General features: G+C 40.4%; 1 protein-coding gene across 1 annotated transcript in view; it reads right to left on the bottom strand.

Annotated features, from left to right (window-relative positions):
• ITGA9 (integrin subunit alpha 9) overlaps positions 1-17,252 on the bottom strand; it is a 212,991-nt gene that overhangs the window by 32,162 nt on the left and 163,577 nt on the right. The window contains exons 21-23 of the mRNA XM_061464722.1: positions 13,873-13,962; positions 11,066-11,174; positions 8,180-8,287 (exon numbers count right to left, since the gene is read on the bottom strand). Coding sequence (XP_061320706.1) covers positions 8,180-8,287; positions 11,066-11,174; positions 13,873-13,962 — 307 coding nt within the window. The remainder of the gene's footprint in view (positions 1-8,179; positions 8,288-11,065; positions 11,175-13,872; positions 13,963-17,252) is intronic.

The following is a 17,252-nucleotide window of genomic DNA, read 5'->3' as shown; positions in this document are numbered from 1 at the left end:
AATGTGTCTCCAGCTCATTCCTTATAGGTAACACTAGACACCCACTAATGCAAAACAGTTCATTATGGTGTTAAAGTTTCCAGGCTCTTCCAGTAAGCCCGATTCCTGTCCTGAGCTAAATCATCCCCAGTTATTAGTGAGGACTTGGGAGCCAGCAGAATTAAGATGACACAGAGCAAGCGTGAAGGTGGAATCCAGCTGTGAGTGCCTGTGATGGAACCAAACCCATGCTTGACCATGGAAAAAGTGTGAGGGCAAGCTCAGGGAAGATGTCATGAGACACAAAATGTTTGGGACGGCAATTTTAGCTGCAGGAAACACGCTCGAGGTCTGAACACAGGTCAGTCATTTCACAAAATTGTTAGCATTGTTCAGCTCTGAAATGGATGCCTTTCTCTCAGCCCTGGGGCATGCTGGCTCCAAAGGACACTTCAGTTGTACTCGTCTTCAGATTGCTGCCAGATAGTTTTTACATATTTCCCCTTTCTTTTCTGTTTTATTTATGTACTCATGCCTGATCAGTGGTTCAAGTTTGCAAACTGGATAATAAATAACAGATGCACTTTTGTTTGTCTTTGTTGCTAACCATAGCCCATTCATCCTGATATTGGGGAAAAAATGTATATGTGTGGCCGGATTCAAAGATACTGATTCACCCGTTAGTGGGTGAATAGACATGAATTGATAGGCATGGTTAATCTAACATGTTACACCAAGGGAAAAAGGGGTAGGTACTGACAAGAAATTCCAGACAAGGTCAGACTTTCAACAATAGACAAATAAGTTATGTAAATATGTTATCCGAGTACTTGCTCCATATGCCAAAAATGTTTAATATTCACAGATAATGAAACATATTTGAATCAGAGCACTTTTGTTGATTCTGGCAACAAATTTTAGAGCCACTGAAGCAACAGAAAAGAATGTTTGAAATTAACCCCTTTTACACAACCCTTGAAGGATTCTGAATAAAATTAGCAATGCTGGTAAGGAAAACTAGTAGTCCACAGTCTCAATAGGTAAACTTACATGGCCAGGAGGAGAGGTAAGATTTAAACAGCAGAGTGGAGTTGCTAAAGCCTGAAATCAGCAGGGAGGAGAACCCCACAGTAGCTCTGGCTTCTGCTTCTCCACCCAAAAGAACACCAGATGCATGTTTGGCATAAATCTGTGCTAACCTGATTGCAAGGCCTGCAGATGTTTTTTTTTCTGATGCACTTAACCCTGATGTTTAATTAAATAACCTGTTAACTAGGATTGATCAGCTTAATCCTGAAACATTTGCCTGGTCTCAGCCACGCCACCACTTTGCACATACTTGGCAGCAATCCCCAGGAGTACTACTCTCAAGAACTAGAGCTGCTACCAGATTAGTAAGAAAAGTAAAGATATTCTGATTTCAAGTTTCTGCCTTACAAGACAGCAGCTACTTTCCTCGACGGAGGGCACTGCCACATGTACACAGTGAGAAGAAAGACTGACCACCTGTATGATTTAACTGCGAGGTCCACACAAGGCTCAGGCCTACAGATGAATGAACACCACCTCACGTGGAAACCAGTTTACCTATGAACATTCATGTGTTCCTTATATATAAGCCCTTAACAGCTGAAATCCAAGAGAGAGTTGCTGACTGGTGCATTTCCTCTCCCTAAAATGAACTGTGAAACACTTAATCAACAAATGAGATCTCAAGGTATGTCTCTATATAAAAAATCCCTGAGATAACTTGGTGTTCAGTGCTCCTTCAGCTAGATCCTACCTGCCTCAAGCACATCCCCTTCTACAGCCTTTTCTATGGTGCAAAAAACACAGGCCCGTGTTGGTCAAAATAAGTAGAATACATAAGAAAATTTGTTCTAATCTGGTTTCACCTAAAAGTCCGAACTAAGAAGTCACAGAAAACTTTCTGCCATGTTAAGCAGTTTTGCTGTATCCTCAAGGCAATATCCATCAATGCATGAAAGGATTATTTTGAAACACTGTAGTGCAGTGAACTCTGAGCAAGGGGCAGCTTTTGTATAGTCATTCAGATGGCTCCTGTAAAGCAAAAGTGCCATGATTGTTTTCCACTTCAGATTCATTTTAAGGTCCCAGCTCAGGAAAGTCAGTAACGTTATGGCCAAGCACTTTTTCCTGTATAACAACGAAAACCTTAATGGCAACTAAGTTTCTCTTCACTGAAAAAGCTTCAGTTTGTCATGCTGAGATTAGAAAGATGTTTACAAGAGCTCTTTATGAGCTGCTTTGGGGTCCTGTTTTCCATGTCTAGAGATGACTGTGCCATCCTGGACCATGGCATATGTTCCTGCCTCCCCTCAAAGCCATCCCAGGACTGAGACGCACCAGTGTCACCTGCAAGTGACAGGGCTCCCAGGCAATGCGTGGGGCTCAGTTGCTACCACCGAGATGCCCGAGACACCTCCAGCACCTCCCAACTGCCTAAGCAAAATAACAGTCATTTAAGGAAGCAATTCAAGTGAAAGCGGCAGCAGGTCAGCAAGTTTCTGTACAATACGCTCCCTGGAATGAATGATTTCCTCTAGCAAACTGGCTATGCCTTTAAATACGTTGCCAAAGTGTGCATGTGTGTATAACCATCACTGAAGTGGAGAGAATACGTGGGGGGATGACTAATACAAAGGGCTAAAATGAATCTTGCTCTAAGTCCAAAATGGTCCTATACCATCCTTGTATCAATGGTGGCAACCAGCAGCAGCATAAATTGCTACCAGGAAAAAATTTTGCTACCAGATACTATCAGCAAATATCATCTTCACATGCTGGGACTGTGGATATATATTTTCAGAGCCAAGACCTGAGATTTCAAAAGACAGAAATGAAACAATATTGAACTGGTTGGCAACAAACAGGGGGTTTTCTATGTAATGATAATGATATATAGGTTTGCCCCTGTACATGGAGGGGGCAATAATGAGCCTGACAATCTCAACATATACTTCAAGGAGTGTTCATGCACTACTAGCACTTTAGAGTGTCCTCCTCTGCTTATGCTTTTAAACATCAGCAGTGCAGTAGCCAAAGCATCTTATTCTTATGTTCAAGCATAACAACCTACAGATAATGAACAGAAATTACATTTAAGATTTTAAAGCTGCACAGATTTCTTTTTCATTGTAGCAGTGAAGAAAAACCTCAAGTAGCCTGAGACCTTGCATGGAACAAGACAGCAAGCTTTAACTCTTCCACTTAACATCTTCCTTACAGACATTACTGTGCAAATGCCGGGGAGAAAAATGACATGAGTGCTACACAAAACTGGCCTTAAAAATGTAACCTGTCATCAGCCAGGAAAGACTTGTGGCTCTGGGACTGACTCCATTCTACTTCTCTCTGTTTCAACATTCACAGGAAGAGAATAATGTTTATTTCAACAGTTTTCATTATTGAACCTGACAGTCTTTTCTACAGTCCCATGCTCAGGCAGCTATTAACCTAAAAGGCAACTTGGAAAAGGAGTTGTCTTCGACTCCTCCATGCTGCTAATTTTGTTCCCAGTTCAGCTTTTCTTTATTTGTTTGTAATCTTTCTGATACGCAGGTTTCATAAAGGCACAAAATAGGTCTCCCCACACAGACAGAAGAAAAAGGAAGTGTGAATATGCCATGTATAGTAGTACAACTGGAAGACTTCTGTTTGTCCTTCCAACAGAAGGATTTTTCTTTTACTCCCTAACCAAAAAGTGATGGAAATGCTGGGCCAGCAACTAGGGGCTTCAGCTAACTGGCACACTCAAGGTTAAAGGGAGCAGGATTCACAAGACTGAGATTTAACCCATTTTTCACTCTCTGGAGATAGTTCTCAAAGCCTAAGCTTAGATGCCATGGGAAACTCAGAGAGACTAAGACGGCTTTTGTATTACCAGTGGAGACAATCCAATACTGGCTAGAGCCTCTCCAGAGTTGTTTTAATGCCTCTCTCCATTAATTACTAGTGTAAGAGTAATTTAAAAATATTCTATTACTAGTAATTACTAAGCTAGCAATTACTACACTTAAATATAAACTCACATTCATGGAGGGAGTTTCTCATCAGAAAATTGAAGACAGTATTTCTTTCATTCTCCTCCCTTCCTCCAAATGCCCTTTTATTTCATTGCCTAGACTGCAGACTCTTTGAAGAGACTGTCTTGCAACATGTGCATCTCTCTTTCTAACAAGATTCTTAGCAACAGTGACATATAGTTCTTTATATCCTCAGTACTGATTCACCTAAACGCGCTTGCTGGCCCGCACAATGCAATAGAAGGAGCGATAGTCCTTTCCATAACACCACAGATGTATACGGGACTTGCTCTGGGTTAACACCATGTATCTTTGATACTGGTGACAATTGTCTAACTGGCATCTAAACAGTTTGGCAGCCAAGCAGAGCTTGGTCCCTCCAGAGGAGGGGTGAGGATCATCTGCTTGCACTGCAGTTAGATTTCAGTTCAAACAGATAAACTTGGTTTCCAACTGTTAATCCCTCGTTCCTCATAATTGTGTTTACCTTTGCTGGAAATAAAACAAATAGGAAGGCAACAATCAGATCCAGTTCCATAATGCCAGCATCAGAGCGATCCTGGACACATTGCTAATTTATCAACAGCTTCAGGAAATACCCTGGTTAATTCTGTAGGAACTCCCATTGTGAAAATCTTTTTGGATGCCCTGGAAAGCAGCTCCTTGGCTGGCAAGTCAAATAACGCTTCCCTTGCCCTGCAAATTAGCTGGATACCCAAAGGAAATTACTAATCTTTCAGCTCAAAACTAACACGCACACAAGTATAATGAGCACTGTTTTCCTTTGTGGAAGAAGAGATAATCAATGGCTTGAAGAGCCATTGTTTGGGTGAAGCTCTTCTGTGTCATCGCCTATACCGTTCCTATCACAACACTTTTACAAACCAGCTATTTCATTTATTATGGTTTTAACCTGGCTTGAAACTTCTGCAAGAAAGCAAATACAAAAATACATTAAATAAAAGAGTATTAATTTGTCTTATCTGCCTCCACAATAATAATTTAGCACTGCAGAATTTGGGTATCTACTCTGTAACATCAAATGCCCCTTATATATTTGGGGGTTTGTTGGGAGAAGTGTTGCAGAAACTCCCAAGACCCCTTGAAGAGTATGAACATCTCCAAGGCAGAACTCCACATGTCAAAGCATCTCTGTGACCTGAATTTCTCTGGAAGAAAATCTTAAAGCAGTTTCTGCAATAAAGCCAAAAGCGTAGAGCAACAGGAACAGAGGAAGCATGAGGGCTGTCATTTCCTCTAAGAGCAGCAAGATAATAACTCCTGTTAGCAACTCCCAGAGATACAGACAGTTCCAGTGGGCCATATGTGACTCTCATTACTTTTTGTGCCTGAAAGACCAGATCAGTCAACACAATATGAAGGAATTAGCTCCTGGCACTATCTTATTTGGTGCGTGTGTAGGAGAGACAAACTCCAGTGCTTTTACTATGCATTTTCATCTCCATAAGTTTCACTGCTGTACTGTACATCAGAGAAGTGGCAAAAGAATTATTAGCTTTAAGAAGCCATAACCATGATGTAATCAAATCCCAAATGCTGGATTAACAGTTTCAGTTACAGATAATAACCATTCCTAATCCTTTGTTTTAATGACAGCTATTCTGAAAGGTCCAGCAATGCTGACACCTCGAATGGCTGGATTATAGGTATAAAAGTGTAATTAATGACAAATACACCCACACTGTCTGAAAGGATACTATCACCTTTATTGCAGTCTAGATTCTGGGAAGTTCAAAATAAGCAAAAGCTTGAATCATTTAATGACTACGCTTACAAAAAAGCTCTTGTAAAACAGCTGTTCTAACCCATTTTCCAAAGTTCATTCCAACCTGCTGCTTTCAGGGTATTTTTTTGTTTGTGTGTTTAAGTATATTTGGTCTGTAAAGGGATTAAAAGCTCCATGATTTTAATTCCCTTTTCAGTCAATAAAAACTCAGTGGGAGAGAGGCAGGAGGAAAGAGAGTAGGATGCCTTTCCTGTTACAATAGAGAGACTTGGGAGACATGGGTTCAGTGCCTGCCTCTGACACGAATTTCCTGTATGACCTCAGGCAAACCATTTGGTGTTTCTGTTATTTATCTGTAAAGCAGGGATAACCACTATCCCAGACAGGGGTTGCTTAGATAACATTTATTAATGTCAGGGGTGCTCAGAAAGTCACATACTAGATTTCTACTGACCACATACCCAAACTCAGGGGTTGAAATGACCCAGGTTATGCCAGTGTATCATCAGACATCTCATAAAACCATACTTGCTTACTACCACTCTTCAGCCTGTAATGCAAATAGGTCTCACAACAGCAGTCTGACATTTCCACAAAGACAAACTACAGAGTAGAAGAGAGACATCAAATAATGTGGGAGAAAATGCAACCTGTTGTTGGGAAAAAGGGATACAAACCTTGCAAGTATTTATTAGCACAGTGCGCAGCACCACACCACACAGCTGAACCTCCTTTACATAAGAAATCAGAGGTACAACAGCAATGAAAAACAAGTTAAGTGGAAGATTTAAGGTTTTTGCCTTGTTTTTCTAACAGCTATTAAATACCATAGAGTCCATCACATCCTTATCATTGTAACTTAGGGTTCTGTGTAGAAATTATTACAAACTACCCCTTGAGATTTTGTCTTTGCCCAGTTGGTGGGTAATGTACACCTCAGCTAATTCAAGAGTACAAAACTGGTGTCTTGTCTAAGACAATTTGCCCAGACTTCTGGAATAGTAAACAGAGAGAAATAATGAATGCCCAGAAGTAATTTATTACTCCCTAAGGTAGGCGGCCTGAGTTTTGAGACAAAATCTGTTAAGGAGATTCCTACCTCTATCCTGCTGCTCTGAACACAGACAGCACACAGAGACCACAAAGGGACAAGGAAACAGGTCACGATCCTTTGACAGGCAATGTGTCAAAGGGAGGGTAATATAAACCTGGACTAAATAAAACATTAAAATGAAATGTCATGGGGAATGAGACATAGGATGAAGAATTAATTCAGTCTAGTTGGACAATTAGTCTATACAATACTTGTGTCTCATATAATATCCCAAACCTGTTTCTCAGTGATTTTGTCTTTTGTGCCTATCTGTAAGTCATATGTGTGTTTATCTCGTACCTTTCAACAGCACAAATCTTGGAAACCTGCTTAGAAAGGTCTTATTGGATCTATGTTTACACAGATTCAGTGACACAGCTACTTGAATATAAAGGATGGTAATATTTTTCAGCCAAAAGGCTAGAAAAGTAGGTAATAAAGAAATAAAGTATAAATATATATATGGTATAAATATTTAAATAAATAAATTATACTTTCTTCTTCAATAAAGCAAGTATAATACTTCTTTTCAAGTAGCCCAAAGAGCTGGTTCCATCTTACAAAGACAGATTACTCTGAATTTCAGCAACAGATTTACCCCAGTAGTGAGGTTTCCCTCTCTTGGCCACCACAGAATAAATGATGGGATTTTAGCGGTTTAACAAAAGCTTTGAAAGTAATAAATAAATATTAGAAGTGAAATCTAAGAATGTGTCTCCTTTACCACAATTTGTTGTTTCTTTGCAATTGACAGGAAACCATCTTTTGAAATACATTGTGTTGAAAGAATAACTTTCTCTGTTACTTACATTTGTTAAAAGAACACTCAAAAGGAACAGATTATAACACTGACTATAGAAAAAAAAATAGACATTGATACTGTATTCAGGCCTAGCTAGTGCTTTTGCAGATAACCACAAAATAAAATGGGGAATGCAAGTCATCTTAGTAATATATCCTGCTGATATTACATACACCATTTAATCAGAGAGGGCTGATTAAAACTCAGTCCTCTTTGGAGGTGTGACTCAGTGAAGCATTCTCCACATTTACTTCAGGATTAGCCTGATCTAGGTTTACACTGCACTGTAGGAAACCAGGAACACACAACCATCTGCTTGCCCTAGGTGAGGGACAGCAGTCAATAGTGGGGTGGGCTCAGCTTTTTATGATGACCTGGCCAGAGACACAAAGAACCACTTCTTACCTAAAAAAAGCAACTGATTCATCTAGTTCTGCTGGATTTCTTTTGTTTCAGACATCAGTCAGCTCTCAGTGTCTCTCTGGACTCACAACACATCATAACGTACTCACCATCATCTGTTGAACATGAAATATTTCGGCTCCAGTGGCAGAGAGGCGGTTTGGAAATGAAATGTCAAGAAAAGCTCCAGGGAGAGTGCTTGGCCCCGCATTGTAAACCTGTAAGATAAAATAAAGAAATAAAATAAAGTCTAAAAATTACACATATGACTGTATATAAATGGGAAGCTACTGTAGAACCAGGGCTGAGAGTATAAAGTTGAAAAAAATCAAATACTATGCAATTTGTTCAATGTCTTCTTAGTAAGATATTTAAGATCCCTTCCAACTCAAACCATTCTGTGAGTCTGTGTAACGCTTCTTTTGTAAGTATTAGGATGAAGGCAAAGGTTTAGCTTATCTTAGAGTCTTTAAGCACAACTCATACACCAGTGAGAAGCAGTTTTGCAGGATAATTACCAGTCAACAATGCAAATAGAATGACACTTCTACCTGATATACAAAGACACTGCTAGAGTGCTTTGTAACACCATCAATAAGACCGTGAGAAATGCTGCTGTCTCAGTTAACATTCTCATTTTCATCTAGTAACCACTGCATTAGATTCAGCATATGTTTTCCTTATGAAGCAGAAGCCAAAGTAACGATGATTGTGACTACCGGACTGCGGGTTTGCCGAGTTGCCAGGAAATGCATGTGAACAACTTCCATTCAAGTTCTGGGGTTTCCAGTTAAATGCAACTCTTAGTGGAAAACATTCGCTTTCATTCAAAGTCCCACAAATTTTCAACAAAAACTCAAGGAATTTCCAGTCGACCACTGAATCGCATCAAATGAAAATTCCAGAATCAATGGGGTTTTGCTGCAAAGAAATAATTCCTGGAAAACTTTCAACGAAATTAAGTTTTTATGTCTATCTATGTTTGTTGTTGTTTTTTTTTAGGAAAATATTTCCTGGTTGCTTTTAACAATACACATATAACTGCATATAGTTAAAAAATATAGGCCCATTAGAATATTTATCAACACTGAGACAGTACTGTCAGAAGATGTAGCAATCAGTTGTGTAACATCCATATATTAAACACAACAGGTTTTCATTCTTCAAACCCTGTTTATATTTGAAGAAATGCCTGACTGATAGAGAGAATCAGCTCACAATGCCAAATCCTTGCAAAAACCCTGAGGCTCCAAGCAGGGGGAGAAATCCCACTACAATGGAGTATGATAAATGCCGTATGAAATACAAACATAATGCCTCATGTTAGACATTTTAAAAAACTTGATTATCTTGCTGAGATCAGATATCAGAGCTAATGCAGAAAAGGCATTTTCATTGCACATCTTGTTACCCCTTCCCCAAAATGACGCATAGATCTGTTTTCTTATTAACATTGGACATGGTAGAGATTTTCCCATTTAAAACCCACTATAAAGCTCCATATTTTTGTAAATCATCTCTTTTTCTTGGTTAAGGAACTATTACTTTTCTCCATCTGGAGAAGTTTAATAAATGGCAGGCAAATCATTAGAAACAATTAAGCAAGCAGTGATACAAACCATGCTTTGCCCATTATGAAACTCTACCCTTTCTCTTTGACACACACAGTTATGAGGTTTACCGCATTACTGGAGAGCAGATCTGTCACTTGTTACAGTTCAATTTTCTACTTCTATGTGGGAAAAAAAAATTACTCATAGGGCAACTTGTAAGTGTGTTAATAATAACACAAGATAAGAGATGAAGCAGGACAAATGCTGGCCCTGCCAATATATAGATGCTGTCTCCTTTACCTGTTATCACTTTGTTTTATTGAAAATATCCATCTAGTTAAAGCACCAGAACATCTGTTCTTTATCAGGTTTTAACCAATAACTGGCTGGGGGGGGGGAGAGGGGGAAGGGAAGACCTATAAACCCACAAGAATGAAATCAGAATCACAAGAATTAATAGCCTGGTTCACAAAAGCTTTAATGTCCTCAAATCCTGCTTTCACTCCTTCTCAGTAAATAGCTAAGGGCACTGCATGACAGTGGGGGCTTAATTGCTCTGGACCACAGTCTGTCCACGGAGGCAGACATGTGTTATTCATTATGAGCTGAGTGGCATTCATGCCTAGGAGAACAGAAAGGGGAAAAAAGGTGAAAGACTGTTTTTCACAATAAATGATTTCCCCCCACCCACCTCAGCATGATTTATCATTCCCTAGTTCCATCTAGCGGTCAAAAAGTGCTTGTAATAGATACAGTCACAGCAGCAAGACAAGTTCCTTTGGCCTGCATGACAAGAGTTTGTTATAACAAACCATCCATATACTTTGCCATATCAGGAACTCATCTAACTGCCATGTGAAATGTAATCTATAGATAATACTTGAATAACACTGCAATGCCATGAGATGTTTAAAGAAACCTCCTCACACACTTGTCTTTTTAGTGTCCCAGTCTCTTCCCTGTACTGTATTCTTATCAGCAATCCTACAAACATTTTCATACCAGGGGCATATAGCAAGTCTGAATCCTTGCATGTGTATATGTTTGTTCTCATGGATAAAAGCTGCCCACTCCTCAATGACCATGCTACTAAAAACAGTTACTCCTCCCTTGTAAACCTGCAACTACATCCAAGATGTAGCACTTGAGTAACCAGAGCTCTTTACTGAGAGCATGATGAAAGGTAAAAGAAAAACAAATGGAAGTATCTTCATTCCTGTGGAAGTAAGATACACTACTTGCAATTCTTGATATAATTCTTGATATAAGAAAACACACCACCCCTTCACACTGTACATATGGCAGCCAATCAACAATGCATTCGACAGAATACTGTGATTCGGAAACATGCCCCAAGGACCGTACATCACTCAGAATAAAAGAGATACAAAACCAGAAAGAGCTGTCAAGCAGGAAAGCAATCAAAATAAGGATCAGTTTTACCTGCAGTGTGAAGTTGAGAGACTGGAAATGACATTCATGGTTTTCCAACTGAACAAAGTTGGACGCTTCCACAGAATCACCATAGAAAAATGAAGTAGGGAAGACTTCTCTGAAAGATCAAGACACAAATTTAGTAAGCTGTGTTTGTCGCCAAAATTAAATACACTTGTGGCAAGCTGAATTGCACCCCTTGCTTTCAGGTCTTATGAAATTCTATGAGAGCATTTAATATTAATTTATTATTTGTGATTTAATTTTCTCTTGACAACACTGAACTACACAAGTGGCATCTCAACTGACCCGGGTTAACATCCCACCACCAAAGCAGACTTCTTTTGATTACTTTATCTCTTTTTCTCCTTTCCTATCACAAAACCTCTTCTCCAGGGCCCCTGAAATGGATGATTTCTGAGAGTCCAATAGCTTGTGCAATACAGGAAATCATTGCACTAACAAGTTAATCTGAAGAAACCGTTACTAATAGGAATACTTTCAGTTGAGTATCCACTAAAGTAACATTCCAATTTTATCTAGTATTTACATAGCATTGCAGGAAAAACCCACTTCATTAATTATCTGAGCTTCACTACCTTTATGATTAACAGATGGTTAAAGGGAAGAGTAGAGGGGGATATAACTTTCTTTCAACTACAGTGGCACAGGCCAAGTCTCCTCAACTACTCTTATCATCTTATCACAGAGTAAAAAACAGTAGGGTTTTATCAGAAAAGACTTGGAGGCACAAACAGTACCTGGAAACCCTGCAGAAGAAGACTAGGAGTGCTTTAAGCATCCTTTGTACGTCCTTTTAATCTGGGGCTGCTGTACTGATTTGAAAAGGTCCTAGTTTCAGGACAAACCTTGGTGAGGGACTGCCTAAAACTCTGCTTCCTTCCCAGTTTGTCCTTTTGGGTCAGAGTTTTTTGTGACAGGATTTTAAGCCTGTTTAGGTACATTTCCTTTTTTCCTGCCTGCCTCCTATGCCAGAAATTGCTAGGGAAACAACAGGAGACAGATTTATTTATCCCATTAACAGTGTTGTGCCAGAAGGCTCCTCCCAGACATGGTACAAGCCCTTCCGGGCTGTTTATGAGCAGGAATGAAGTTTGCTCTTGTAGACTGAAATACATGGTAGCTAACAAAAGTAACTTTAAAAATAGACTGTCCCAAAAAGAGTATTACTAATATTACCATGCATGGGGATATTGTGCCCTCCAATGAACCCAACTTTTTCCTGGTAGTTCTGTGAACTTGAATTAAATAAGCCTTGTCTATGAGAAAGAATAAAGTAATCTACATAATCAGTTGGGTGGGGCTTAGAAATTTAGAGACCTTGTGCTTTACAAATAGTACGTTATGAAGAGAGAGAAAAGAGCCCCATTTTTATCAGTTTTTTTGGCATGCAGTACTCTGTAGGCGAGATCTAAGGACACAGATGAAAGCATCTGTATCTGTAAAGCTGTACAAAAATCCATCTTTATCAAAGCATCAAGAAGCAAGGGACACAGAGTTAAGTTTCTACACAACCTGCAACTATGAAAGCACTCAAAAACTTCCAGAACATGCTGCTGAGGCTGTACTGGCAATATAGAGGAGATTTTTGTCCTTGCTAGTCATCTTGTGAGGTCTAACGGTGCACTTCACTTCTCTGAGCAAGCTTAAGCATGTCTTCTGCCCATTCTGACTATTGTGTCAGTAATTAAGGGATTTTATTTCTATGTAAGAAGGGAGGAAATCAGCTTCACGCAGCTGATTTTACCCAGCTTTTCAGCCAAACCACATGTCAGTGCAGGTATCGTTGTTCCTTCATATGTAGCATGCTGGTCAAAGGAACCTTTGACTTCTACTGATGCTAAACTGCACTGGTCATTTTGACAATATGTATTCCCTGGGGATTGTCATAAATGGTGGTTAAACCAGACACTGACCTCTTGGAGACACTACTGATTATTTTTTGCTTCCCCAGTTTCTTAATGAATGTCAGCTTTCTCAATGTATGTGGACTCTAATTCACCACGAGTGACCAGGTCCCCCATTATAACTCAAGCACAGCCTATGCTAGAGGACAGTCTGTCTGTGGGGACCAACCACAAACCATTTATTCTACACTTAAGATTGTGGGGTGCAGAAGTGGAAGGGAAAACCCCTGAGTACAAAGGCAGTAGGAACTCATACATGAGCAACCATGGGGAGAGGACAGTGGCTACGTATTATACAAGTAATTCAGTCAAAGGGTGATTCCTTAGTTGCTGCTCAGATGCCTCACACACTTGGGACCAGAGGAAGTGGTAAAATGAGCAGAAGCAGAAATGAATTCTGATTGTGAAATTAAACAGAAAGACAAACAGCTGGACTCCACCAAGTTCCTTAAAATCCCAGAACATTTGACCCTAACCTTTGTCATGGTGATGGATTCTCAACCATATCCTTTAAGACATGACCTAAGGAACAAGATGTGATTTACTTGCTCTCGTTTTATTTTAAGGTCCATCATACCTACAGAATCCCATGAATTAAAGTCTGGTAGTTACTACCAACGTCATGGTAACTAATTAGCATTAAATTAATGGAGTTTCTCTAAGGAGTGAGAAAGAGGTACAGTGTTGGAATGAAAGGCATGACAAATAAAATTCCCAGATAATGAATGAGTTTGTCTGTATGACCAGAGTCTGGGAAACAGGGAAAAAGCAACAGTTCTGCTACATGTAAACAAAGGGAAGAATTCAGTTTTTCACTGGAAGAGACTCAGATGTTATTGTTAGGATTATCATTATTTTTGTTGTTTTCATCTGGTGACTGGTACTTACCCATTGATAGATGAGTCCACTTCATGCATCAGGGGCACCGACAGGGTTAGGGTGTTATCATGCAGAGATTCAGTGCGTTCTAGGTTTCCACTGTGAAAAAAAGGAAAAATAAACATGCTACAAAATTGACAGCCTTTGCAATATATCACACAGTTTCACAGCTACCATCTCTCTGCCTTCCTACCCTGAGCCTCTATATTTGAGTGATGTCAGCTCCTTAAGAAGCCTCCTAAAGATTAAAAGCTACATTTGTTCACCCACCTTGGAGAGGGCACACACATAAAGGATGTGCATTGTGATTGCTCCTGTGTAGCTCATCGTGGTGTGACACGATGTGGCTTACACCAAAAAACCTATCTTGGAGTAAAGTGCACATTCAAATGGCAGTATAAAACTACAGCAGCCATCATGCGCAGTGGGGAGAAGCAAGGACATTTAGACTCCAATGCAAGGGGTGATTCTGTCCCAGCCTGACTGCAAATCAGTTTGGGAGGGATACATACACCCCACAGAGGGTCCTGACTTTCCATATACCTGCATTGTACCACAGCATCAATTTGGTGCCACTACAAGCAGCTTTTTTGGATGAGACCCTCGTACTAAACTGGACACAATCTCTCAGCAGTTCCATCCCCTCTTTCTGTACTTAGCTGTCACTTCTACTTTACATTTTCAAAGGTAGCTACCTCAACTGGTCAAAAGCAGAAGGAGGAAAGAGAAAAGTGTGCAATCATCTCTGATTTGAGTCAGTTTATTTCAGTGTGAGCGCTTTTGTATGAAGTCTGTGAAAGGTGCCTGTGAAATGCATGTCCAACGTGCAAACCTGCAATTATTCCAACTCTGATGGTGAGTCTGCTAGGTGAGTGACAGCTCAGAACAATAATCTTGAGAAGTATGTTACATATCTTTCTAATTTCTCCAGCAGTGACTTTGGAATCACTTTTGCCTTGCAATTCATTGGATTTACTCACAAATCAAGCTGGCAAAGCGAAAGATATGATCCTATTTATTTGAGGACAGTATCACTGAGGCAACAGCAGGCAGTAACATCCCAAGTGATACCGTGCAGATGATGAGTTGCTCAGATTACAGAAACAGAGCCTGCTGGCTACATACATGCATAGATCGAGCTCCGCTTTCTGTAACTGACACATTGGCCATGACTCCTAATAAAACTATGGCCCAGATGGAAAAACCCACAAAATCCCAGTCCCAGGAAAAAAACACTTAATAAAAGGTTTTCCTCTGAACAGGCTTGAAGAAGAGTCCAAATTGGAGACATTTCTCATCCAACACAAATACCGAGAAGATACCATGGTGGCAAACAAAATAAGCAAGTAGAATTCTATACAAGGTTCATGGGTACATGCTCATCTGTTTCAAATGGATCAAAGGTACTGTCAGAAAAGGAGAATACAGCGCAGTGAATCTAGCTCTAGAAAAATAGCTCACACCATGAAGCGCAGAAAAGGCTTTGGAGCTTTGTTGCTGGTTTTCTAAGCAAAAAGAGAAAATGTAAGGTAACATTCAGATCTCTGTCCAGTTGATCTCTCCTACTGTTGAACCAGTCTCTTGTTACAGGTACTACTGCCAGAATTGCAGCTTCAAGGAACAGGCTTAAGTGGCCTCTTGAAGGGCAAAGCTTACTTTCCCATGACAGCATGTCACAGGTTTTCTGTGTCCAGCCAGTTCAGCCAGACTAGCTTTGGTTTTGTGTGGAAACAATGTCCCCAGTCATTGCAGTCTGGCCACAACACAGGCACTTCCTCTCCATTTCTTTGTCACCGACTTTACCCCAAGGCTCCCTGCAATTCTTGTGGTAGAAAGATTTTATTATCCTTATTTCACAGCATGGGAATTGAGCTATTTGCCCAAAGTCACAGAGAAAATTAGGGTAATCAGCACTGGGACATGCACTGTTGTCTTTGGAGGTTCAGCTGAATCCTTCAAAACACAACTGTCCTCCTGCCCATCCTTCTGAAATGAGAAACTTGCTCCTAAACCCCTCTGAGCATTCAGACTATGTGTACAAACTACTATTTATTTCTTTGCTCCATCTAAAGGCACTGACTAACCCTTCTCACTGGTGGGGCACAGAAATGTGAGGAGTGAGATTACAGAGGAAATCCCTGTGCTATCCAAGGCAGGGAAATGAGTGGCACAATCTGGAAAACACTGGATGGGCAAACTTAAAGCACTGCAGACCCATCTTTGCACCAGCTGGCATTCACCTAACAGACACTGATGAATCTCCCTGACCTAGAAGCATCACGAGGCCATCTGAACACACTATGGACTCCTCCTCACGGAGAATAAAACCTCTTTTATGTGCAAGACATGGTCTTGCCTCTCTAATACGAGGTCTCATTTTCAGTGTTTCATACCAGCACCACGTGCCGCAGGATCTTGTTCCCACCTACAGTTGCTGCTGCAAGAGGAGGACTGTGCTCTATGAGAGCAATCACTCAGCACCTGCTACAGATTCTCTCTCCTCTCCAACTACTTGGTGAGGCATCATCAAACTGGGGAGGAGAATTCAGGCTGGAGGCCCTGGTTTTGACACAGGAGAGTATGAATTTGGCATACTCACACAGTAAGGGAATCAGGAACTAATCTCACACCTAGCACATCATGGCCCAGGTTAACACAGCTGTGCTATCATCAGTTATTCTGTTTCATATACACCCTGACAATGCTTGTGACCGAATCACCCATAGAGTCTGCATCTTTGTGACAAATCATCTTAGGAGGCACAGAGAATGTGTCACACCTCATATTCTGCCCAAGATAAAAATCACTATGCATGCACACTTGGCATCACCCTACTTCAATGCCTGCTCCAAGTGCCCTTGGGGAAATACCCTATTCAGCTGTTTCATGCAGTCTGTCATAGATCACTGAAGATCCATAGGGGGAAAAAATAGACATGCAACTTTGCAAACTGTCAGTGAGATTCCTGACCATCTGATGAAAGCATTTATCTTTTTTGGTTTGCATCCAAACATGCTTATTTCATTCAAATGCTGGAACAAATGTGCCTGCCTGGTGCTGATTGTCAACCGCAGCTGAGCTGAGCTTGATACAGGGCCCAAAGGGATGGGTACAGAAACACGAAGGCCTTCCATTTGAGAGAACACAAACTGCTCCTTCAGAATTGCAACTGCTTGGAAGAGAAAGCCTAAGTATGATCCTACCTCATTTTTCAGGAAGCTGTGTCACATGGTTCCTCTATATTACCAAAATGCATGCATTTAGCCCCAGAAATTCAACCTCATCTACCACACATACACATTTACCACTAACATCACAGAACTGTCAAGCATATGCAATGCACACTTCATGTAACAAAGGATATTCAAGTCATCAAGAGGTACAAAGGT

This window comes from Pezoporus flaviventris, unplaced genomic scaffold (assembly GCF_033815535.1).
Source record: "Pezoporus flaviventris isolate CSIRO_AGI_PZ_B2104156 unplaced genomic scaffold, CSIRO_AGI_Pfla_v1 ptg000037l, whole genome shotgun sequence".
Taxonomy (NCBI): domain Eukaryota; kingdom Metazoa; phylum Chordata; class Aves; order Psittaciformes; family Psittacidae; genus Pezoporus; species Pezoporus flaviventris.
The sequence above is the reverse complement of the archived record's forward strand: the minus strand, read 5'-3'. Positions and strand labels throughout refer to the sequence as shown.